The sequence below is a fragment of the Xenopus laevis genome, chromosome 2S, assembly GCF_017654675.1.
Source record: "Xenopus laevis strain J_2021 chromosome 2S, Xenopus_laevis_v10.1, whole genome shotgun sequence".
Taxonomy (NCBI): domain Eukaryota; kingdom Metazoa; phylum Chordata; class Amphibia; order Anura; family Pipidae; genus Xenopus; species Xenopus laevis.
This window is the reverse complement of record NC_054374.1, coordinates 79656518-79683798: the sequence shown is the minus strand read 5'-3', so window position 1 is coordinate 79683798 and position 27281 is coordinate 79656518. Positions and strand designations below refer to the sequence as shown.

General features: G+C 37.0%; 1 protein-coding gene across 2 annotated transcripts in view; it reads left to right on the top strand.

Moving 5' to 3' along the window:
* The window catches only part of LOC108709590 (CUB and sushi domain-containing protein 2), a 599445-nt gene that overhangs the window by 534030 nt on the left and 38134 nt on the right, over nt 1-27281 (top strand). For both annotated transcript variants that reach the window (XM_018249580.2, XM_041584029.1), the window contains 12 exons: nt 382-478; nt 4725-4829; nt 5493-5611; nt 6281-6350; nt 6602-6718; nt 9707-9916; nt 13292-13480; nt 15663-15840; nt 23531-23676; nt 24902-24982; nt 25227-25340; nt 26535-26723. In XM_018249580.2, the coding sequence (XP_018105069.2) occupies nt 382-478; nt 4725-4829; nt 5493-5611; nt 6281-6350; nt 6602-6718; nt 9707-9916; nt 13292-13480; nt 15663-15840; nt 23531-23676; nt 24902-24982; nt 25227-25340; nt 26535-26723 (1615 nt within the window). The remainder of the gene's footprint in view (nt 1-381; nt 479-4724; nt 4830-5492; nt 5612-6280; nt 6351-6601; nt 6719-9706; nt 9917-13291; nt 13481-15662; nt 15841-23530; nt 23677-24901; nt 24983-25226; nt 25341-26534; nt 26724-27281) is intronic.

Below are 27281 nucleotides of genomic sequence, written 5' to 3'. Positions count from 1 at the left end.
ATTTAGAGTACCATATTCAGATAACATAGAGGGACTGATATTTATGAACACATTTTAAAGTTTAAAGAGGAACATTCCACTAATTGCTTTTTGCTGTGTGCAGTATTTGTCATTGACTTAGATTTATCTTGGACAGCCTTTATATCCAGGCTGAGGAAACGTGGCCTATTATCTTTTTTTCTATAGTATAGGTAAGACCTTGTTAGCCAGGTTTTCAGCTGTTTTTGGTCTAAGCACAAACAGCATGTATGCCTTTGTGGTGGTCTTTGTATCTAGTCATGACCTCAAATCTACTGCAATGTTCCAAGCAATTCCTCCTGTGTGCCCTAGGTCTTGATTACAAATACATCTAAATCTACACTTGCTCTGCTTCCTCCATAGATCCAGGTGATCAGCTTTGTCACAGAACAGAACTGGGATTCTCTGGAAGTCTTTGATGGTGCAGACAATACTGCCACTATGCTGGGCAGCTTCTCAGGTACTGTCTATGTGTGTGTGTGTGTGTATATATATATATATATATAATCTTTTATTAGTAACTCATTTTTAAATCTATCAGGCATTTCAACTGTTAACTTTAACAAAATTCACAAGCCTAGTCATCTAGGCAAAATATACTGAGAATTGTAGCTCTACAATAGCTTGTATCCCCTCAGCGGCACCAGAAAATACATGAGCTGTGCCTGATAATGTAAAAAAATTATATGAAGTGTTCCTCTCATCATTATTGGTTTGGCATAAATGTGGCTACCGAAGCAATATTATTTGGAAAACATACAAACATAATAAATAAGGCAGCCATGAAGACTACAGATTATAGTACTCCTAAGGTAAAACTACTAAGGTTTCTTTTACTGGACCTGTGACACAGTACAGTTAGGCAAAGTCCACAAGGGACCATTTCCCCACAGTGTTTAAATTAAGAGCAAAGCCTATCAACTGCCCATTCTGGAGTCTTTTGAATACTCGAATATGATGAATTTCCATCCTTGACATTGAGGAGAATACTCCCAGTAAGCAAGGCATTTTACTTGCAAGATCCAGACACCAGAACATGACTGACAGCCTATAGGTTCACATGCTTCTATGCAATTTTATTTAGATACAAAGTTGAAGATGCACCTGTGTATATAAGATAGCTATGTTGTTTAACTTCTATAGTGTGAGAAAATATGGAAACATTTTAAAGGAATTGTTCAGTGTAAAGTTAAAAACTGTGTAAATAGATAGGCTGTGCAAAATAAAAAATGTTTCTAATATAGTTAGTTAGCTAAAAATGTAAAGTATAAAGGCTGGAGTGATTTGATGTATAACATGTCAGTCAGAACACTACTTCCTGCTTTTCAGCTCTCTTGGTTTACACTGACTGGTTACCCTGGTTACCAGGCAGTAACCAATCAGAGACTTGAGGGGGGGCCACATGGGTCATATCTGTTGCTTTTGAATCTGAGCTGAATGCTGAGGATCAATTACAAACTCACTGAACAGAAATGTACCATGTGGCCCCCCTTCAAGTCGCTGACTAGCTCAGAGTTATAGAGCTGAAAAGCAGGAAGTTGGATTCTGGCTGTTTTATTAGACATCTTGTCACTCCAGCCTTTATATATTACATTTTTGGCTAACTAACTATATTAGAAACATTTACTGGGTGCAGACATATGCAGATTTACATCAGATTCAGTTATGAAATCTAAAAAAAATATAGATTCAAATTTTTGCAACTTGTGATGCCACAGCACAAAATAACCTTTCAAGACTAAAACTAGTGCCAAATAATATTATAATCAGCTTATATTTCCTGAATTGCTTTTGCTATCATTTGCAGAGGAAAACTATAATGTACTAGCTGACATTTTTACATATTTTGAGCTTCCACTTGCTACAGCTGATATCCTTTTGTTTCATAAATTGAGAGCAACCACCTTATGACATTTGCCATCGATGTCATCCCTGTATGTAGGCAGCCATCAGAAACTTTGGGAGTGTGTACAATACAAGCATGCAGTACCAACATTTTTGGTCAGACCTTTTGTGTGCGCTTCACAAAACAATCAACTAGCAGGTTATGGTGTGAGAAAAGGTTGAACTTCAGGGATGTGGATATTCTATTATGAAACAAACTCACCAATCGATTTACTTAAAAGTAGGGTTTTAACTATAGAGGAAACGGGAGATGTTGTGATGGCTGATTCTGATAATGCCTTTAAGAGTGGCTTGGATGATTTCTTGGACAAGCGTAATATCCCAGACTATAGCAATACTAAACTCTACAATTAATATAGATATTGGTGTATATAGTATCAGTGTGTGTGGGTATGGATGCTGGTTTTCATTTGGAGGAGTTGAACTTGATGGACTTTGGTCTTTTTTCCACCCAACTTAAAGGAGAACTACTTCCTAAAGTTAAAAAACCTTTACCCCCTACCCTACATAGACCCCCCACCCTCCTCCTACCCCCAGCCTAGCTGCTACTCCGGGCAAATGCCCCTAACTCTTTACTTACCTCTACATGCAGATTCTGTCCAGCGGAGTTCACAGGCACCATCTTCAGCAGCTTCGGTAATCTTCGGAATGAGACAGGCACTTCTGCAATTTTCGTGAGTTTCGCCACATGCGCAGTTGTCCCGATACAGAAAATTGCTCCAACTGTACATGCACCCCTATGCCGGCGTCATTCCGAAGATTACGGAAGAGAAGAAGATGGTGAAGAATAAAGGCTTTACTGTTAAAGTGACACAAGGTTAATACAAAAATGAGGTGGTATTATCTAGTAGGATCTGATGTCAGATACATTCAAAGGCAGAGTAGTGTGCTAGTGGACTATTTCACTTAAGAGCTGTGCTTGATATGGGTAGGATGTTTCACATTTTATTCCTGTCATTTGTATTTCACTGCACAGGGTGTGGGCATTCTGGAGGTAGACAAATATGCTTCTTTAACAAAAGACTGTTTGTGATTAAAGCCTGAAACTGTATTTCTGATCACATATTCTGCTCTGTCCAATGGCAGAGAGGATAAACATGCCACACAGAGAGCTACAGATGGTGGTAGCCACCTGGACCCGGAAAAGTAAGGTCCAGGGCCACAGCGTCTTAAAAATCATGTTTTGATTTTGGGTGAAGATAAATACTTTCTATAGAATATCTAGGTGTGTTAAGGCACTGTGCCTTGGATTTTGTTAGATTTAGTAATGTGGAAAATACTGTTTCTCTAGAGTTTGCTAGGTTTGTGCTGAGAGCACTGCTCCTTTATTATTGTTATTATTAATGTGGGATACTTTTAAGTCTTATTTTTTACATTTACATGCAAATTTGTTCCTACATAAATCAGTTGATCATCTTTATTGTGTCTTACTAACCATTCTTAACAGCCATATTTAGCAGCAAGAGATGGTGTTCATTAGATAGTACATGAGGGGATGTTTAGCATCAAAATGGCTAAACAGTGGGAAAGCTATTTTCAATTTGGTTTTTTAAAATAAATAAACATGTCATATTATAGATGGTATACTCACTATGAACATTTATAAATATTGCAGGAGACATCCTAAATGGACATACTCTGGGGCCTCATGCCTTTAAATGGTCATTATAATCTGTAACTGATATTAGAATGTACATTATGTACTATATAATCACTATGTATCATTTCTACTTGTTTGCATGACCGACCACCAAATAGGGGTAAGTTGCAATGAGGTTATTGCAGAAATCCCCTGTAATCTTTTTATATTGTTTGCCCAGTAGTGGAATGCAGAACACATGTAATATGTAAGTGTGAGACAGCGGATATTTTAAAGAAGAACTAAACCATAAAAATGAATATGGCTAAAAATGCCGTATTTTATATACTGAACTTGTTGCACCAGCCTAAAGTTTCAGCTTCTCAATAGCAGCAATGATTCAGGATTTAAAACTTGTCACAGGGGGTCACCATCTTGGAAAGTGTCTGTGACACTCACATGCTCAGTGGGCTCTGAGCAGCTGTTGAAGTTAAATTTAAGGATTGTTGCAAATTATTAAGCAGGAAATGATGTTGGCCTCGAATATAAGATGCAGGGCTGATTATTAAATTATGGTGCTCATTGTACTAGTTTCTGTGCTGCCGTATTAACTACTAATCAGCCTTTTATTGTGACAGTTATATTCTATGTGTTCTGTATATTGTGTGTCAGTCCCTAGGCTCAGTAAGTGACAGAGCATGTGCATTGAATCAACAGAAAAGAAGATGGGGAGCTACTGGGGCATCTTTGTAGACACAGATCTTTACTGCTAAAGGGCTGTGGTTCCTTTGGGCTGGTACAGAAGCCTAAAACATAATGTACAGGGGTGTAACTACAGAGGAAGCAGACCCTGCTATAAAACAGGGCAACCTCTGGATATGTTTGCTGTGGGGCCCAGTATCATCTAGTTACACCACTGATAATGTATAATATTTATAGCCTACTTCTTTAGTTAAGCTTTAGTTTTCATTTAACTCCTTCAGCTTCCTGTTATTTTAAAAAATGATTTCAGCATCTATCTATCCTTATCCTATTTTCTGTAAAGAGAGTAAAAGGATCTGAGCATGTTTTGGAAAGCATCTAGAGTCTGCTATGGTTAAACAGGCAGTTTTTCTCCCGCACTAGTTTTCATGTTCTGTATAATGAGACCCCTGAGTGCAATGCTCCCATTTTCATGTTCCTGTTTCCAACGGCACTAGTTTTTTCTGAATTATATTCCTAGGTACCACTGTGCCCGCACTGTTGAACAGCACTTCTAATCATCTCTACCTGCATTTCTTCTCTGATATCAGTGTGTCAGCAGCTGGCTTTCACCTTGAGTATAAAAGTAAGAGCAGTTAACTACTAACATCACGTGTTCTGAAAGCAGTATGGTCAGTGTGTGCCTTAAGAATCCATTTACTGAACATCAATAAACAATGTGATTAATTGTGTGCCAAAATTAAAGCACTTCACAAGTTTACTACAATGCAGTGAGCCATATTAGTTGACATGGTGACCATTACTTACAAAAGCATAATCACTACATTTAGTGTTGCACATTTTTGGTACCTATTAAGTTCTTTTTTACATCATTGTAATACTGGAAGCTGAAATCCGCTCTGTTCCGTGTACCTACACTGAGACAGGAGCTGTCCTTTTCAGTGCAGATATCACAGAGATGCAGAAGAGAGAAGATACGCTTCTATTTGCCTACAGAAAAAACACAGGCTGAGAGCAGTGAAGCCTATGCTCCATGAGCCCTGCCCTAAGGGTTGTTGCAAGCTTACTGTCCAAATAACAGAATTATCTGAGATAACTAGGAATGGCAAAGAAGCATACATTTCTGGCACTAATCACCCTACAATAACCCTATATCACACTTAGTAAATGGATTCTTTAATTGTTATTTTATCACACTGAAAGGCTATTTTAGTGAACTAGGATCTGTTCTTGTATGTTATAGCTAGAGTTCATGCTCTCCTTTTTTTAATATTTTTCTTATATTTAGCTGTTGGGCTCTCCAGCTGTCCAGAGCCAGCAGTTCCCAGTAATGGGCTAAAGAACGGAGAGAGATATTTGGTGAATGATGTGGTCTCCTTCCACTGTGAACCAGGTTATGCTCTTCAGGTAAAAGACTGTAGCTTCTATGTAAAGCAGAATTGCCTTTGATTGAAATATCTGTATTGTTCAGTATCACACAGATTAAACCAGTTTTACTGTATCAGCATTTAGACATGGAATTATAAATTGCAGAATGGAAATGTTTCCAATATGATGAGTAAAAGGGACCATGCACAAATTTGACATGAAATCTACCTACCTATAGACTTATATGGCTATAGGTTCTTTATTCATAGAGGTGGCAAGTAAAAGATAATGTAATCATAATCATTAAACTTATAGAAAGAATTTTTGTTTCATATACGGTTCCTTGGCAACATTATAGGATTATTGTATTAATAATGTAATAGCATGTGCAGAGTTTGCTGTGGTTCTAGTAACCCACAGAAACCAGCAGAGGTTGACAGAAAGAAGGCCCATGGATTACTATGCCTGTAGCAAGCCTTGTAGCTTTGTTCTTTAGAATGCATAGTCATTTCTGGCCCATAGCACTTGGTAAAAACCGACATCAAAATCTTCAACAGTGAAAAAAATGTAGAAATTATAGAAAACAGTGCTGTGAAACTACTAATAATTTAGTAATCTCTAATGCTTTGGTATTATAAAGGCTCCTGAAAAAAGTAGATCTTTTGTAATGCTACAATGTACTGAATTACGTGCCTATTTTATTTGCAGGGACATTCCCATATCTCCTGCATGCCAGGAACAGTGAGGCGCTGGAATTATCCACCCCCACTCTGCATTGGTACGTGCACTTGCATGTCAGTGCAGCTGTGTATGGAAGCAGGTTGTTCTTTTGTCTGTGTGTAGTAATATGAAAAGTTGGTGTGCATCTGTGAACACCCTTATTCTTGAGAGATGCACATTATAGTACATGTATCTGTGTGTAGATAGTGCATGTTTGATTGTTTAACCACTACTCAAACACAACACTTGTTGTTTTTTGTTTTGTATATTTATAACATTCTTTCTGTCATCATTTTTCCTAATTTCTAGCTCAGTGTGGAGGCGTTTTAGAGGACATGGAGGGGGTCATTTTGAGTCCTGGATTCCCAGGAAACTATCCCAGCAATTTGGACTGCACCTGGAAAATCTCTTTGCCGGTGGGATTTGGTGAGTGGCAGCTTGGTTTCTTCTTGTATTTAACATTAATCAGTCTGGCACAAAAACTCGCACCTACTTAATCATCTCTGACAGTACAGCTTGTCATTAGTTGCCTGATGAGCTTCTGAGACAGTACATAGACATGATAGATATGAAGATAGATACATAAACAAATTGAGATAGAGAGATAGATACATAGATAAACAAACTGAGAGACACATTGTGTACATAAACAGGAACACTTGGCAGAAAAGCAAACACAGGAAGCAAGTTACAACAACAGATTATCTATATGTGATGAAGAGTTATGACCACATCTGGGTTTGTGATGGACCTGAGAGTCACCTTTAGTAAAATGAAATAGATGCCCTCATGGCCAAAAGTATCCAGACACCGCTTTTAAAATCATTTGGTAAGAACACTCACTGCAGATTTCCAAATTGCCCCTAGAACTAGCAACAGTGTTTAAAATCGTCATGAACTATGACAAGCATTGGCTGGAGTGGTGTGAAAGTCACTGCCATTGGACTTGTGAGCATTTAATTGTATAATGGCATTTGTAAAGTTTGCCGAAACAGAATCAGAAGTCTGCATCTGTTTTTTATGGTCTGGACTAAGGACCCTGGATCCAATAAAAGTAAACCAGAAAGTTATCTGACAGATAATAGCTCACATATATGGCCAAACTCTGGGTGAGTACAGCATTTTCAGGGTGCTTGTTAACCAAATGCACATCCTTCACTAGGTTAGCGGTCAACCTATCTTTACATTGTAACGTGTCATAGTCATCTTGAACAAGGAAATTAAGCAACCCACAGATGCACCAATGATCATATCATTTGAGCTAAACTCAAAGTCAAGTCAAACTCTATAACAAATGGAAACTGCTGTGATTTATGAAGCAAAAACTTTTTCACAAGTCACCTTTCAGAGCTGCCACCACCCTGGTTTTCAAATTGTAGTTAATCAATGTCCTTTGACTCAATTAGTTTACTACCTGAAGACATGGGAGTGCATAAGCATACCAATTGTTGCTTCTTTCCATAGATGTCATTGCAGAGTGATCTGTAGGGGGTATCAGGTGGTTTTACCATAATGAAACATTGGCATGTGCCATTCTCCTAAATTAATTCCTGCTTTTGTTGTGTTTTTTGTGAATCCAGACTATCATCATCATCATTTATTTATATAGCGCTGTCAAGTTACGCAGTGCTTTAAAAAGTAAGCATTGAGTAAACTTCATAGATTATTGTTCTTAATTGTAAGCCATTTTTTAATCTGTAGTGATGCATAGGAGGAAATGCAGTTTGAAAATGCATCTGTCATTGTTTTATTCTTTATAATAATGCTCCCGTTCTACATATTATGTAGGAGCATTTTCTTGATTACCTAGTTCCTTCACTATTTCCCTAGATTTAAAAACAACATCTAAATTTCTCAAAATGAAATAGCCTGTTAAATCCAAGAACCTTGATAATTTTGTTTATCTTCCCCTTGATTTTACAAGAGGGATGGGATGTCAGTCTTTTAAATTTCTGTTTTGAATTTATAATAAAAAAGAAAGCCAACACTGATGCAGATCAGTTATTAATCCATAAGGTGGCCAGTGAGTGGAATAATTGTATGCTTGGCTAATTAAAACAGGACATTTGTTCTTGTGATGCTTTAAAGAGATTAAATTATCCTGCATACTGTTTCCCCAGTTATTTTTTCCAGCAAGTAATAATCTGTGATAAATCCTTAAAAAAAAAATAGGTTACTGTCCCTTCCTGTACATCAAGGATGTTCTACTGCAATTTATTTGTGCCTATGTTTCAGAATGCACTCGCATTTCCTCATCATGGATGCCATTGTTTATAACTAAGGGAGATAAGATGTACAAGGTGATCAATAATTAAATAGATGCAGTGAAGCAATACTGTAGATATGGCCAGGAGACCACTGCTGATACAGATTGTCCAAAATCAATTTAAAGTCTCCTTATAGAGCAGTAGCATCTTATGGTTTGTTTTAATTAAATGAACAATACACACCCATGTTAAGGTATGAGCTCAATAAATAAGACTTGTAAATCAGAAAAAAAGTCGGAATATTTGCTTCTATCCTGATAAGCATCTGGAAAGTTCGAGCAAGGAGATACAATGAATTCTGCATAATGAGTGCTTCCCAAGCCATGGGTGCATCTTGTGTCTCAGGCAGAACAATTAAAGAGGATCTCATTAAGTGGAGCCAGTGAGTTCACCTACCTCTTAGTCTTTATGCACAAAATAACATTAGTTGTGACAATAACACACTTCAAAATATGAGAAATGCACAGAACATTTTGTAAGCACACTTCACATTAATAAAAAAAACACCACCATGGTTAGTATAGTGCCGAGCGTTGCCACATTACATCTTAGTTTCTAAAAGTTGCACAAATGCAAGAATATGTTCAAATTTTCTAGAATAAAAGGGAATATTACTTGCAGACCACAACAAGGCTATATCTGCATGTTCTAACAACCAGACTTCTGGAAAACTTTTGCTTTTAAATAAGCCATAAAAGTTCTGCAATTATGCTGGTATGATAAGAGGAGTTTGGGGTATTCAAAAAATTGTGTAAATGTTTCTAAGAAATGAAGTGTGCTTTCTTATTTTTTTTTCTACTTAAAGGGGTTGTTCACCTTTGAGTTAACTTTTAGTGTAATATAGAGAGTGATATTCTGACACAATTTGAAATTGTTTTTTATTTGTATTATTTGTGGTTTCTGAGTTATTTAGCTTTTTATTCAGCAGTTTGCAGTTCCAATGATCTGGTTGCTAGGGTCTAAATTATCCAGTATTTATGTAGCCTTAATAGTTGTGTTCATAGTGATTCACTTATAGTTAATTGCATGAGTTTTTAGAGAATGCTACATACACAGGCACTAAAAAGATATAGGTACAGTACATCATCCATTGTTCTTAGATTTCCTAGATTTCTGTGTGATATTTTTTGTGTCTGCTTTTCCTAAGGAACCCACATACAGTTCCTAAGTTTCGTAAGTGAAGCCAACCATGACTTTGTGGAGATTCGCAATGGTCCACATGAAACAAGCAACGTGATTGGACGATTTAGTGGGGCAGAGACTCCTGGCTCTCTTCTCTCTACATCTCATGAGACCACTATTTACTTCCACAGCGACCATTCACAGAACAAAGCAGGATTTAAACTGGAGTATCTGGGTAAGGGAAATGATGCTCATGAAGTAGTACATGCTTTATTAATTGAAAAAAATATTAGCTATGCCACAAACAACATATTTATGAAACAAGCAAAGTCGAGCCAATGAAGGATATTTAATAGTGTAATGTTTAGGGGTGAAAGCTGCATAATAAAAAGGCCTGCGTTGTGCAGTCCACTGCTGAGATGCGTCAGATAGAAACCCAATGAATACCTACAGTATATATATTGTACACAATTCCATGCATGCCGAAAAATCATTTTGTAGTTCTTTATATTGTAAGCACAAATATATTGAGATTTGTATAACATGATATAAATACTATATACTGTATATATATATATATATATATATATATATATATATATATATATATATATATATATATATTATATATATATATATATGAAGTATACAGTATGTATATGTTAACAATGGAGACAGGAGAATAAGAGAAGTTTAGACAGAGGAGAAAGAGGAAGAAAGGACCTAACCTGACTGATCCCATTAAAACACTTGGGGTTGCGTCATTGATTTTTAGCCTGTTTCAGAAACATTTTTGTCAACACAAATGTGTTGTCATCTATGAATTGTCAAGCACAGAAGAGGAGAACATTTAAAAAGCAATGCTGGCATTTTCTAACAGTGGTGAAATATTTTGCAAGCCTAGCCACACCATTGAAATGTTCTGAATATAATTGCACATTACAGAATGTGAACCCATTGATCTTTTTTCATAGCATTTGTTCTGGTTTTCTAACTGCATCCTGCAAGACATTAACAGACTAAGCATCTTTTAACTTAAGCTATGTCAGGGCTGGTCCCATTAGGTTTCTAGCCTTTACTTCTGGCCCTAGAAAATCCATAATACCACTTATGTTATATATTTGCATAGTTAATCTGGGTTTAAAAGGGATAACTGTCCATCAAGTTCAAACCTATAATCAATGACCTGCATAACTGACACATACAGTACAAGCATACACTTACAAATATATTGTTTATGTACATATACATATAGTGACGCATACATTAAACTAATTGTAGCCCAGGATATTAGCGTATCTTTATATAATTCGTTCAAGTAGATATCAAAACACCTATTAAAAGCACGAAGGAGTCTTCCATCACAACATGAATAGAGCTCTGGCTTTAGGTTAAAAATACTTTTCTTCCAGTGAAAGAACTTGTGAAAATTGTTTACAGAGCATTTTTAAAAAAATACGATTAAAATAAACATATTTATAGTAATCTTAGTCTTAGAGTTTTTTTCCTTAAAGACATTTCGCTAGTCATCCAACTGACTTGATCGATTCAGATCGCCCTGTACAAAAATATTTGTGGTTATATACCCTGGATTCTTACTTCAATCAGCATAATCTGTATAGTAAAACCTGCACAGATGCACAGACCTCATAAAGGTAAGGTGTTGATTGTATTAGCATGATTGGAGCTATGTAGTCTTAATAATAGCTCCAATCATGCTCCAATATAAGGTGTTAACACCTCATAGCTCCAATCATGCTAATACACTCAACACCTTACCTCCATCAGGTATCTGACCCAATGCTGATGTAACTGAACAAAATATGCTGATTGGAGTAAGAACCCAGTGTATATAACAACAAATATGTTTGTGCAAGTCATTCTGAATTGAAAAAGCCTGATAAAACTGGAAAATCTGAAGACTAGTGAAATATCTTCAAGGAAAAAGAAAATAAGTCCAGTTGATTTATTACTATAGATAAACCATGAACTGGATGAATGATAACCTTCACAGACATTAAAATAAACATGACGTGACAGGTACAATTAAAAAAAGCAATGAGCCAAGAACAGACCCCTTAGGTACTCCACTAACACTTTCACAACATTGCTCCAACTAGCATATGTGTTATTCATCGCCACTCTTTGTAATCCATCTTTTACAATAGTAACATGCTTTTTATGTCTATGCTGTTACTTTGGAGCTTTAGTCAGTGATTTATCTGCCACTATACCATTGCTCAGTCACTTCTTTGCTTCTTGCCCTGATATGATACTCTTCAGAGGTTCATAAAGGTTGCGTTATCCGTTGGCCCCTGACAATGTTCAGACATATTTACTGTCATGAAGCTGTCAACAGGTTAAGAGAGAGAACATAGTAAACTGTAAATGAAAAATGTTGCTGAAAAACAATCTTCTTTGTCATTAAATAATCTATAGACTTACTGAAGATGTATGGCCAACGTTTCTCTCCTCTCTCCCCTTCAATGTATATATATATATACACACATATCTGTTATCTGTTAGATGTAATATAAAAAAAATGTTTTTTGTACAATATTGTTGGCACAGGCAAATTTTGTAATTAGTCTTGGTTGCTAAGAGATGCTGTGCAAGCCACTAGATTGCTTAAAAATTCTAATAAATAAGTCCATAATATCTGAGCTTCTAAATAGCTGTATTCATAAATTAATTTGAAAGAGAAAGAGCTCAGTGTCCCATGATGGCTCATAATAAATTGGTGAATCTCTGTTGAAAAGCTATTGCTGCTAATGTTACACTTGAGACAGTTCAACCCATACTTAGGGAGAGGTAATCAAAGTCACAAATGGGAAAGATTGCAAATAATTTTTCCTTAGTGCAAATGTAATTCAGCTTTTGTGAAAGTCATTCATTTTCTTTACAAAAAATACCACCTTTAACCCTTTAATTGATTCCCAATGGTGGCAGCAATGAAAGTGACATACAGACAGTAGTACCTAGGTTTCCATGGTCTCGCAATTGGAAAATTCTTTTGCTTACCAATGCACTTTCCCTACCGCTCAACTAAACCTACCAGAACTTTGTCAGTTAATGGGTTAATCTGTTGCAATACCTATGTAATGAAGAATATTACATTGAAAAATTTCTTTATATAGACATGTTTTCCATTTTGAGATATAAAGTAAAATATGAGAAATATGGCACAATCACTGGGCATTTTGATTTTTTTTGCTGCAAATCTCCAGACTTCTTTCCACTGACTATAATGTGATTGGGGATTTTTCATAAATGACATATTTGCAATTTGTTATTGAAAGCAAAGCATTGTGAGCTACATTCACAGCTGAATTATGCAGCACAAAGCAAGATGTTTAATTGCCATAGCCCTTAATGTAAGCCCCTCAGTATATAAATAAATATATATATATATCAAAGTGAGGACTTTGTGTCTTATAATCACTTTGCCAAATATTATTATTCTGTTTCACCAAGCTTTTGGGTGTTGTTGCTTTGGTTAGTTATTACCAGTGAATTAAAAAAAAAAGGGAAAACATACATGCAAATGTCATTATTTGTGATTTAGTCATATCTATTGTACTTTAACAAGAATGTTTCCTTTTCTGTGCAGCATATGAGCTCCAGGAGTGTCCAGACCCAGAGCCGTTTTCCCATGGTGTGGTAAGGGGAGCCGGTTACAATGTTGGACAATCCATCTCCTTTGAGTGCTTTCCTGGTTACCAACTTATTGGTCATTCAGTCTTAACATGCCAGCATGGAACCAACAGAAACTGGGATCATCCATTTCCAAGATGCGAGGGTAGGGTTTTTTTTTTTTAAAGTTCTTTCCATTCTGTATGACTTAATCTTTAACCATATAGTAAAGCTGCAGTTTTGTATCAGAGTCTGATTTATTGTATATATTGTTATTGTCTCTCCACACATACTGTAGTTGTCACTTTGGGGCTTACAAAATAACCAAGAGTAGTCAGTTCATAATATCATCAAATAACTATAGAAATGGAATATATCAAATGGTGAACTCCAACTTTCACCCATTGATATATATGCTTCTAAAAATTCCATAAGAATGAAAAGAAAGTGTGTGAGTTTTTCTTTGCTGACCTCTCTCACGTTTTCATAAATCTACCCCAAGGCACTAAAATAAAAATACACTCAGTTCCAAAATAGGTACCATCTCCCCCATATCTTTGTATGTTTCTTCTTCTTGATTTCTGGTACTTTACTGTATGCATAGGGCTGTCATTTAGTTAAACACTACATAACAATAAAAATGTTTTAAAATCTGTTTTACTCTCCTTCTCATATCCCATGTTTTGTCTCAGCTTTAAACAGAAAAGCAATGTGCTAATAAACAGCATACAAATAAAAACTTTTAAACCATACACAAAAAACAAGACAAATACAAGTCATATTTTATAAGTCTAGAACAAACGATACTCTCGCATACTAGGCGCTGATCCAGGACACCATGTGAGGACACCAGCGTTCGTGTAGAATTGTCGGCTTTATTTCAACTAACACACAGGGGTAATATAGCGGTGGGTATGCTGGGCTGACTTACGCGTTTCTTGCCGGATCTCCCGGCACTTCCTCCGAAAGACTACCAAGGCCCGGGCCTAGGGCGGCAGGAATTAAAGGGGGTCTGCATGCTGCCCAACCACACCCACATTGGTTCAGAAACACTGGGGATGCACAGGAGATACGATTGCTTTTTAAATTTCCTGTGACCAATCCCCATTGCTCCGGTCTATGATAAAAATATGAGCGAATAAAAGGGAGGGGACGGGGGTGACGAAGAGGCGCCAGCTATGTAAATCCGGCCCTATTAGCGATCTGCTATTCACCTGCGAATGATTTTACTTTGGAAGCAGCTCTAAACATTAGCAAAATCACCATTTTAAATAACATGCACTTTTTAATTACATTCCCACTATAGCACTATTGTGGCTAATCTATCCGTAGCTTTCCTCCTCCTTTAACTGACACTGGAAAGAGTAGTACCCAATTCTAATTTAAGCCACTCTGTATAAAATAATTTGTGGAAAGATTTTAATTGTAGCAGGAAACATGTCGGCATTTAATCCAAGTAGAGGAACCATGGCTCAAAGGTTAATGTGTGTAAAACATTTATTTTCCCTGAGGTGCATAATCTGGAAAGTTGACTTTGCCTGGTATTTGATCATTGTTATTATCGCATTTTGATTTGTTCCTGAAGGTTGAAAATAATATGCAAACTGAAGTGTAAAAAAAAAAAGAAAACCGATTAGACTTTTTTTTCTACATTTAAATAGGGGAAAAACATAAAACCTTAAAAAACAACAAACCACTGATACAGGGTATATGTTTCACATGATCTCCAACATGGTGTTGTACATTTCATACTTTAGATCATAATGTTAAAACAAAGAATTTCTAAAATAGTTTATTGCTAAATGTTTTTGTCTGTAAAAAAAAATTGGTTTTACAACAGTATTGATGTATACATATTTGTTTTTATTTTGAACAGAGCTACTATTGTTTAGAAATAATTGGATCCCCTTTTTTGCATTTACATTTTGGGCACTAAAATGCCTACTGTATGATTGGTTTCATGGGAAACTTCTATGTCAAATTAGTATCTATTCATTTTCTAATCCTCTCTATGTCAAAGCAGGTTAAAGGGGGTTGTTCAGTGCTTGTAGTCAAAACTGAATATATGCGAGACTTCTAAACTCTAGGTATATAAAAAGGGGATCCCTGCAGATCGTCACCATTGTTTAGAGGTAGATGTGATGTTACTATCATGCTTTTTGCATACAATGCGCATGGTCCTAACGTATTGCTAGTACAAATATGTGCAGAGTAATGGATATAGACCATTTAGTGTTACTAGACACTATTACAAGTTAAAATGGCAGCGTTATCAAGGCTATAAAAATATGTAAAATGATATTTTCAATACATTGGAGTTTATTATGTTTCCATGTGTTTCTGTCCAGTCCCATGTGGAGGAAATGTCACAGCTTTCAATGGCTCTATCTACTCTCCTGGTTTCCCTGATCAATACCCAAATTCCCAAGACTGCAATTGGACCATCACTGTGCCACTGGGATTTGGGATTCACATCAACTTCACAATCTTGCAAACGGAACTTCAGAATGATTACATTACAGTCTGGTAAGCCTCTAATCACTAAATCCAAATTAACAGAAGGAGCATTAGTGACAGAAAGCTCATTGACTTCCTTTTTTCACAAGGTATAATAGCAAAGGGATCATGGTGGTTTGCGGTACAGTATCTCCGTAAAGTTCCATATATGTTTTCATTCAGTCTATAAACCTCGTCTTATTCTTTTGTAAAATGGCTGAATTGCACAGCAGGAAAAATTATAGAGTTACCCACATTAGAAGGATTATTAGCACAAAAGAAGAGAAGCGTTTCAGAAGCCACAGGGTCTTCTATCGTTGTTATACTCATGGATCAATGTTTTAGATGCATCCTTTATTTTATGTCTGTGGTGTTTATCTGAGACTTTTATGTACACCCAAAGGAAAGACATTTCATTTTACTGTATTGAGTAGGCGAGATGTATGAGATCACTGTTGCTGGCAGACAAGGGCACAAAAAAAAACAACAAAGTTTGATACCAAATTCTAATTATGGATGTATAGTATGCTCATTCTGTTCCTCCCTATTGTGCATGCATGTTTTATCACCCAACCCTAATATGGAGAACCCATGGCAGCGTTTGCAGTTATGATCTGTATTCAACATGGCAGTGGCATAAGGGATGAAATAATATTTAGTTGTATAATCAGTGTTTCTGAGAACTGCTGCACATCTCTGTTGCATGGAGTCCACCAACTTCTGGCACCTGTTGCATTCCACAATTTTTCTGCATTTCTTGGTTTTGCCTCAAGGTCCACAGATTTGTCTGGCCACTCTCATAAAGTCAATCTTGTTTTGCTGGAAACAGTATACTTCTAGTATATATAGGATAAAAAATGGATCAGCGCCTTTCGGCTACGGAGTCAAACTCGCCAGAAACAAAGAAGGGGGGGGAGAAAAAATTAAATAGACATATAGTGTAGTATTCTTGAAATGGTAATTTCACACCAGGTGCTTATCTATAGAATTTGTGTTGTTTTTTATTTATTCCCCTTTTCCAGCTTCCCCTTTTATTTTAATCCTCCACTTCGGGAACTGTGCTTATATTCACTTTTTAGCATGCACGTGAATCTTCCACCGGAAAGATGGCTAAAGTGCCTACTTACAAGACATTTACTTTTTCAATCACATATAGTAGTGTTTTCCTTTCCCTTTAGACCATATACGTGTAGCTTCCACCAAGAAATGGCTAAATTGCCTACTTACAAGACCTTAATCTTTGGCTCGCATGTAATATTGCTTTACGTCCCTCTCCTCTTCTCTCACTTCATCCAATCACTCCCACATGGAATAAAGACTGATATTGTGTAGACGCCGGCGTGGTTTTGCAAATTCGCCCATCACTACTTTTTACATTTAAATGTGGCTCCTGGGTTAAAAAAAAAAAAAAAGCTAGGGGACCCTGGTCTATCTGAACAGTTATATCTCACTGTCTTAGCCTGACAATATTGGTTTAATTTTTTATGAGAATTAGTAGATGTTCAACAAGGGGTTTGACTTGAGTAATCTGAAGCAGTGTGGTAAATACACAATAGGGCCATAAACAAATTGGTTGAAGGTTGTAATTCTATTGCATGAATGTTGACACTGCATCAGGTGCAACCCTTGCAACCACAGATTTGTTGAATTATGAGGGAAAGTGCTGCATTGTAGATAATAAAAACATGATGATTGTGCCCAAAATTTGTACTTATAGGCCCTATAGTCTGTAAGCATTTTGCTTCATACTACAGAGCTAACTATACACATGAGCCTAAAGTAATGAAGTTCTTAAAGGAGAAGTAAAGCTACTGAGGCATTTTATTGCCAATAGATTAGCTGCAATAGTGCAAGCTAGAATGCTATATTTATTCTGTAGAATGTTTTACCATACCTGAGTAAAAAGCTCTAGAAACTCTCTGTTTGTTTAGGATAGAAGCTGCAGTATTAACATGGTGTGACATCACTTCCTACCTGAGTCTCTCCTTGCTCTGGGCTCAGATTACAGTAGAGAAGGAAGGGGGTGTGGAAGAGGAGCAAACTGAGCATGCTCTTGCCCAGGGCAATGAGGTTTAAGCTGAAGGCAGGAAGTCTGATACAAAAGCCCATGTGTACACAATAGAAGGAAAGAAATGCAGTGTTTCTTTTGACAGGGGACTCAGAGCAGCATTACTTTGAGGGTTTACTGGTATATTTAGATGGACCTTTCTGATAAGGCTTACTTAGTTTTAACCTTTCCTTCTCCTTTAAGCCATTAAATATTATTATTAGGACACTGCTGGTTTTATTCAGATGCCAGCTACTAATTTTTTCACTAAAATATGTATTTTTCTTCACCTGTTTAATTTGTGAGGTCATTTGCTTAATAAACGTATATGGCTTATTTTGTTTTACTGTTGAAGGTCAACCTTGAGGTTGCTGATGGATAGTGGCAGACCAGCTCGTGAACGCTAATTTAAAAAGCAAGTGATGTTAATTGGAAAGGATGGGGACGTTGTCAAAGTGTCTCTAGTGCTAAGGCCAGAGGCTTGCGCAGAAACAGGGGAGCTGGAGGAGGCTTGGGGAGGGGTGGACTGGAATGCTTTGTAAATGACACTGACAAATGACTCTGTTTTCAGAAACTGTCACAGTCTCTGACCTGAGGAATATTATCCTACTCAAATTCGCATTTTTATATGAAGTGCTGGCACCCATACAATGATACAAACTTACTCTTTGCCCTCACACTTGCACACAGCAGCAAATTTTCATTATCTCTGATGGAACCAGGAAAAGCTTAATCACTGCTAAACCTGTATATATGATGGATTTGCATCCAGGAATTGCACATACATCACATGCACTAATAAAATGATAATGGTTTTCAATAAACTAAGCACACTTTCATGGCATAAATAACTTTATACTGTTTGTAAGGTGCATGACTCTTACTGCATCATAGGGTTTTCCAGACCTCTGCTGAACTGATGCTGCCAATAGCTCTTCTGTTCTCATGTTAGAGGCAACCTTTTTACTTGTAAATGTTGTTCAAATAGTCATTCTCTCATGCCTGCCTTTCTTTATATCAACCGATCTTTACCAACAATTACTCACTTTTTCCTTTTTCATACAATGGTTCTGATGCTGCACTATGTCTGGGTTATACCTGTTTCTTTTTTTGGGGGGGTGGAATAATTATGGTTATATGGCCCCAGTCTATGATATTGATCTGGGGAGGTATTGTCATTTAGTAGCACATGACTATGTTGTCAAGGGGTGCAAAGAGTCCCATGGAGATCACATGTAGTTGAATGTCTTGAATTGCTGACTTTAGTTTGGTACCCGTGTTTCAAGAGCATTTGGAGATATTGGTATTGCAATGAGTTGCTTAAATCGTATTTGGCCTGGAGCTCCTGGAATGTGGACAGTTTGAGAGTTAATGGGTTGTAGAAATCCCTTAGCTGTGTTAGGTTTGCCTTCTGGCATGGCTGCGCAAAAGTGTTTATGAACCCTGGCGTGAAATATGTAATGATGGGCGAATAAATTCGGCTGGCATGAATTTGCGACCAATTTCCGCGCTTCACTGCGTATGAATAAATTTGCGAATCTCCTGCCTGCATCAATTTCGGATGTTCACAATGTTTTTAGTGAAAACTTTCTAATTGCTAGATTTTTCAGTGAAAATTTTTTTGTGAAAACGTTGGAATTTCAAAATTTTCCATGAGTTTTTTAGCGAAACAGGAGAAATTCGTCCATTACTATAAATATGGCTGCCCCAGATGGGACTCAGTCTGTATGGTTCTTGGACTGTATTATATTGCACCTTAGCATAGTTCCATAGAGAGAGAGAGTTAGTTTTACTGAGTTCAATGGATTATCCTTGTTTGTGAGAATTTTTGTGTCCCATAGTAGCGAGGATATAGTGTGGGGGGAGACTGTGTCATTTCCTAGATTTACGCATTTTCCACAATGTATCCTGTCTGACCATGCCAGAGCTTGTCATAGATGTGCTGCTAAATAATACTTGAGTATATCAGGAGCACCCAGTCCCCCCCCCCACTCGAGTGGGGAAGTTAGTATCCTCTTGGATATTCTATGTGATTTGGTGGCACATATGAATTTCACTGTTTTTGCCTGAGTTGATTTCAGGACTTTGAATGGGATTCGAACTAGTAGGGTTTCAAAATAGTACAGTAGTCTTGGAAAGGTTACCATTTTTACCGTTGAAATTCTACTAAACCAAGAGAGTGTGTAGGGGTTCCATTTGTCCAGGTCTTTGTGGATCTATGTAAGAAGTGGGGGTTTAATTTTCTTTATATAATGTAGCATAGTTGGGGGTCAGGTGGATCCCTAGGTATTTGATATAATCTGTTTTCCATTTATAATTAAAATTCAGCTTCAGGACCTTAATTTGCATTTGGGGAATGTTTGTTGGAAGTGCTTCTGATTTGTCTTGATTTACCTTGTGATTTGAGAGTCTGCTATAGGTGTCCATTAGGGCGTGTTTGGAGTGATGTCATTGGCCGGGTGAGGGTGAGGAGAACATCATCTGCGAATAGTGAGATTTTAGGTTCTTTATTTTTATAGGTGATTCCCATTATATCTGGGGAATTCCTGATTGCAACAGCAAGGGGTTCTATTGAGAGTGCGTACATCAGGGGCGAGAGAGGGCACCTGCCTTGTCCCATTAGTTATTTCTATGTTAGAGGATAGATGGCCTTCTATTTTGACTGCTGCTGAGGAACGTGAATACAAGGCTGAGATGGCCTTTCGGAAAGGACCCCTCAGATTCCATCAAATCCAAATCATGTATGTCCAATTCAAGTGATCAAAGGCCTTTTCTAATCTCAGAAAAAGGAGGGGGGTCTTTGTTGAATTTGCAATATCTATAAGGTTAATTGTTTTGCTGGTGTTGTGTCCTGCTTGCCTACCAATGATAAATCCCACCTGGTCTTGGTTGATCAAAAATGGCATTAAGAGAGATTTTGCTGAAAATTTTTATGTCTGCGTTCAATAAGGCTATTGGGTGGTAGCTTTTACAGGATTATGGGTCTCTTCCTTCCTTTAAAATAAGTGAAATATGTGAGTAGAGCATAGGTGGCGGTGGCATAGCACCATTTAGGATCCCATTGTTAGTAATTGGGGGCCTAGGGTTTCATGGAAGGATTTGTAATAGAGGTAGGTTAGGATTTTTTGTTGTTGTTTTGAGTGAATTTGAGTGTTTCCTCTAGTTCTTCCTCTGTAATTGGGTCATTTCGTTTACTTATTTCTTCCTCTGTCAGGTGGGAAATTAAGAGGGTGAAAGCATATCCTGTACATGTGGCTCAAGGTCCTTGACTATTTTTGCTGTCAGTGCAGTTATATATAGGGATGTAGCGAACTGTTCGCCGGCGAACTAGTTCGCGCGAACTTCGACTGTTCGCGTCCGCCGCAAGTTCGCGAACGTCGCGCGACGTTCGCCAATAGGCGTTCGCGTCAAAATCCTTCGACCATTCGATCGCTAAAATCGAACGATTGTCGTTCGAATCGAACGATCGAAGCCATTGGATTGAATGAAATCATTCGATCGAATGGCTTCGATCGTTCGATTCGAACGAAAATCGTTCGATCGAACGATTAAAATCCTTCGATCGTTCGAATCGAACGATTTTCGGATGTTCGAAGTTCGCGAACTGTTCGCATTTTTTGCCGGTGTTCGCGAACGGCGTTCGCGAACACATACTCGGCAGTTCGCTACATCCCTAGTTATATAGAGAGTTATAATAGTTTTGGAATGTCTTTAGGATTTGATCTCTGGTGTAAGCCAGAATTCCCTGTTAAGTACAGATCGCTAATATAGGAGACAATCTTTAACCTCATAAACAATGTTTATATCAGCAGTAATTGGATATAGGAGCATGGCTGATGTCATTGGATCCATGTAGTATAGTAAAGTGGGAAGCATCTTTGTTGCCTTTATGTAATTAGTCCAACTGCTTGCATGTGCCATTTAAAAGGAGATAGTTGGCAGTTGAGTTGAGTCTTACAATTAACAGCATTATATCTTTCTAAAATGGTTTGTTGTCCTAGTCATGATATTTTTTAAAGCACACTGAAACGTATAAACAGTGTTAATATAGATTTTTGCTGCTGGATAGTGACAATATATCCCTTTTTTTGGGGAAATACACGCTGTGATATTCCGATTTGGATTTCATAATTGCCATTGCACACTGCAGGCAATTTAACCCCTTCCCAGACCCACACAGATCCCAGCACGCTAAGTAAGCATTAACCCAAATATTGGAGCTACCTGATTGCGGATCTACAAGTATATAAGACCCAGGGTATTACCCCGAAAATCCGTTTTACATTACATTAAGTAGGGCAACATTCGCATGCTGTTTGTTTACAAGCTTTGGAACTTTTTCCTGTTTAGGAACAAGATGGATTTACCCATTTGATTCCTATCGAGCAAAGGTGCCTACAAGCGCACATTCACATTCCTGCTCCTGAGCTTCCTCATTATATTACCAACGGTGTATTTTTTTTATCACTACATTCAACAGCATGCTAACTTTTTCCTTAGCTGGTCTACACAATCAGCTTTTGTTTTTTTTTTTGTCTTTTCAGAAGGGATCCCTTCAGTTCTATATGCAGCGCTGCTTTTTATTTTAAATGTTTTTAACCTCACTTGTTTAATATGGCATGGTGGTGAATATTATATTTATTTTATCTTTGACATATAGTTATCTATATCATTTGTAAATCGTTCCAGACACTTGTAGTTTGGGGAAGAGTCCCTTATGTTTCTTTGTTTATATATAGACAATATATCCCTTTTACATGGAAAACAGTATTTGCAGGCATGGACATGTGACTGAAATGTTTCCTTTATTGCAATACATAGACCATTTGATATATCATGATCATGATATAAGAAACCACAGTGTTTGGAATCGATAAAGTTTTAAGATGGATATACCATGAATATTATGTCAACACAGGTCTTACTGTTAAAATGTAGAATGTTTTGCGGGTGCCTCATGAATGCCTGTGTTTACCATACACATACACATCTTAGCTTTGCTTCAGCCACATACATTTTACCATAGTTTTTATTGTACTTAATAAGTTCCAGAGGTAAGCCAATTTGCATAAAATGTACAGTATATTAAAAAATCAAAGCTGATAATTGTTCAGCTGTAGAAGCTGATATTACTTAGATCTGGTGAAACAAGATCACAAAAGTACAGCATACTGTACCTGATGGTGGATATTGTGATGCAGTCTTATATGTATAAAGGCAAATCTATTAATTGTTATGTATATTCAGCTTACAATATTGTGAAAAGTGATATGCCAATGCAATTTGTATTTAGGAAAATAATTAATACAAAAATTAGCTGCTCCCAGCTCACCATTCAAACTGGAGTGGCTGCACAGTCCTTGGTGTTCCCAATGCCTCAATGATACTCCAAAGAAGTGGACAGCACAGCAGCAGGTACTCACATAGGTGACTATGATTAAGGGCATACAAGTCTGAAAATCATAAGGCCTTGGTCATTCTGCCAGTTTTTAAAAGAGTAGCCAAAAATAAAAGAGTACACTTTTACAAGTATGTGGAGTATGTGCAGCTGTCTGTTCATTGTAGAGAAGAGTAATCTAGGATTTGATCACTAACTGTGTTGCAGGGTGTTTCTTGGTAGAATTTAGTTGCAACGTATTCTAAGTAGTTTCTCTGTATCTTTTTTTTCTTCAGGGATGGACCAGATCAGACAGATCCACAACTTGGGGTCTTTACCCGCACCTCTACTAAAAGGTTTGGCTTGAGCTCTTCAAACCAAGTTCTTCTGCAGTTTCACAGTGATGCAGCTAATGGAGGCATCTTTGCTCTTTACTTTTATGGTTAGTTCAGTGAGTTTGAAACAATGTTCTCTTTAACCTATGTGTTGAACATGTCCACACCAGATGTGACACCACTGCAAATAAAATGAATCAATCCATGTGACTTTTTTTATAAAATAATTAATAGCAATATATTAGATTAAGATGTAATACAGTTCACAAAAATGATGTTAAATGAATCAGTACAGAACCATGCATACAGGTGCACAAAAAAAATAGTCACAAAAATTATAATAAACATTTGTCTAGAGCTACAGGGAAAGTTAAAAAACTTTTCATCTGACAGGTATACAAATATCTGAATATCTAGTAGAAACCCAAAAATATAGTTTGGGTTTCATAGGTGCTGTGTTGGGATTTGCTAGTTAATAAGGCTTTTTCTCTGCTCAATAGACACATCATTTAATGTAATGCAGATTTTTTTTCTTAGATTATAATTAAACATTTCCTTATGAGACATGAAATATCCTAATATTCATGTATACTTCAAAACACACAAAATTAAAGGTAGGCACTCTACTATGTGAAAAAGTAAGAGCAACTTATTGAAATAAAACAGTTGCAATTACAATATTGCTGTATTTCTACAACACTTCATCCCTTGAGGAAGTCAGAAGTAACAATGAAATGCATCTGGTGGTATAGGACATTGAGCCACATAAGTGTACATTTTACTGCAATATTGTAAGTGTAACTATTTTATCTGCATAAATTGTTCTTATTTTCACTTGATGGGAGAACACCCCTTGTTTTGTTGTGGTTTTTAGATGCCCTTTCTTTCCTGGGACCCAAATTCAAGGTGGCAGCCCTCTCTATGGAAGATTCCAGGATATTTCCTTGAAACATTATTGATTTTAATATAGATTATTTGAACATACTTTTTTTAGTATTGATACAGAACTGACTTTTTATATAACCAACCTCATTCATACTAGGCTTTGTATTACACTTATGTAGCAGGCAGTGTCAAAGTTTGTGCCAGGCCTATTTAACTATAGCAACAAATCAGCATTGAGCTTTTATTGATCACCTGTTTTGTTGCCATATGTTTGTAGACCTGGTGAAAGCTTTGCAATGTTTTGAACTATAGGAACTGGCTTCATCACCAATGATCCACTTCATGTTTACCAACTCAACCTTTCATGTGTCTGTAAAACACCAACCCTTACTTCTCAACTACACTGTACTCCACCTAAATAGTACTTTCTTTTTCTGTTCAACACAGGTTATCGGCTCAGAAAATGCAAACCTCCAACTACTGTTCCAAATGGTGAGGTTCTGTCGGGGAGTGAAGAATTCTTGATGGGTAATTATTTTTTTATGCATTATTTAATATGTATTTAAATGGTGGCAGCAATGCCCAAAAGATTAGTGCTAGGAACATAGTGAAATGTAAAGGGATTCATGGGAGAGAACTAGTATTAATGAAGTTGATGATATCAAGGTGAGTTGGATAATATAGAAAAGTTGATTTACAAAGCAACATACAGTATAACAATAGTAGTATGGTTATGCAGACTACCCTCATTTTCTCTAACTTTTCCTTTCAGGAGATATTGTCAGGTACAAGTGTCTCCCAGGATTCACACTACTTGGTTCTGAAATCCTAACTTGTCGTCTGGGAAACCTTCTCCTCTTTGAGGGACCTCCTCCATCCTGTGAAGGTTAGCTGCCAATAAAACCTTCATGAGATATATAATTATTATTATAATTATTCTTTATTTATATAGTATATACAATAGACCTCTAATTTTATGTCTCCAAGGAGAAGGTGTCAAATGATGTAACTTACAGGAAACCATAAAACCCGGGTACATAAAATTGGCACTTGCCTGTACTGGACCATAAAAAAATGTGCCAAATCCAGGAAACCGGAGAATCCGGGTACACAAAATTTGGGTACTGTATAGTTTGCAGTACACATAAACAATAATTCACAGAATGAGCGCAGAGGGTAAACACAAATACTGATAGTAGAGCAATGTCTCCTTTATACAGAAATAAACAAGATTAATGATAGAAAGCATATTCTACAATAAAGCAGGAAAAAAAATCACATCTCAGGCTCTCCATACAGGTGTGACAAAGTCTGCTCACCAGCTTATTAAAAAGAAAAATTAATGAAGCACCCACCTAATAATGTTGGTCTTGTAGTGAACAGTAGAGAAAGCAGTTACTGTCTGTAAAGGATATTTCTCTACCAAAAACTGAGATTGCTGCAATGAATGCACTATGTCTGTCATACATTGACACTATTGAAATTTAGAGCAAGATATACACATATGGTGCTGGAGTAAATAAAGGGTTAAATTATTGCATCAAATGAACACAAGACACAACATACAGTACACTGTAATTAGTTGTGTGACTGTTATCAGAAAGAGCAAGGCTCTACAAAGCACAGAGAAGTATATAGATATCTACAGAAAATGGCTCTGCTCACCATATGGGTTACCAGAAGGAAGCAGGACTCTATGGAGCACATGGATTATCTGACAAAACAAACCTCTTCACAACACAGATATTATCAGAAGGAACAGGACTGTGCAGAGCACAGATTATCAGAAGTAAGCAGGGTTCTACTTAGCGCAAGCTATAACAAAATGAAGCAGCACTAAAATAACATGCACAATTGTTTATTAAATGCTTTTCTCATATACAGTAACTGTTATATGGAAAACAAGGCATGAGTTACTGGTTAGCAAATTGCTCTTCATTTACATATGTTGTCCCCATTTACACAAGGGACTTTTGCTGAATGAAACAACCTAATTATACAAAGCAATGTAATAGTTTGCAACAATTTGCCAGCATTACTTCAATGAATAACTTGTGTTGTGGTAACATTTCTTCCCTAGTACACTGCCCAGACAATGAGATTCTAACGGACTCAACAGGAGTGATTCTCAGCCAGAGTTTTCCAGGAACGTATCCCCATTTTCAAACCTGCTCATGGCTCATCAAAGTAGAGTCCGGGTACAATGTGACACTCAGTGTGGAGTACTTCTTGAGCGAAAAGCAGTACGATGAATTTGACATCTTTGATGGTGAGAAGATGTTAAGAGGAAGCATTTGACGTTATGTGTTCTTTATAATTACAAAATTATGGGTCATCAACGCTGTTATAGCATCATTGACTTTGGTTCAGGTTAACCAACAGCATTGTCTGCAAATATAAAATCGAAACACGAATCCCAAGCACAATATTAAGTGAATAAAATGGAAATTAGGTTTTTGTCGCATTGTACTTCTACTAATGAGTTAGTGCCCTTCAGCATATTTAACTATTTAAGTGAAAGCCACTAACACCAATAGTGATGCCATGTGCTGTGTTGTGGAGTTTACAACAGTTTACCAGCATATCAAATCTTTCAAGGTCACCATGAGCATTATAGAAGGAACTCCAGTCAGGGTCCCCAAGAGTCACAAGGGGTGATCCTTGCTGGAGTGGGCAAGCTTTTGGTGGATTTTGGTGGATTTTGATATAATAAGTAATTGCTGGGATGCATTATACATGTGAAAATGTGTGCTCAATGCATTGTCTTTTTCATTGCGGCACTATTATATTTGCTGGCAGGACTTACCAGGAGGCCTACCTGGTAAGC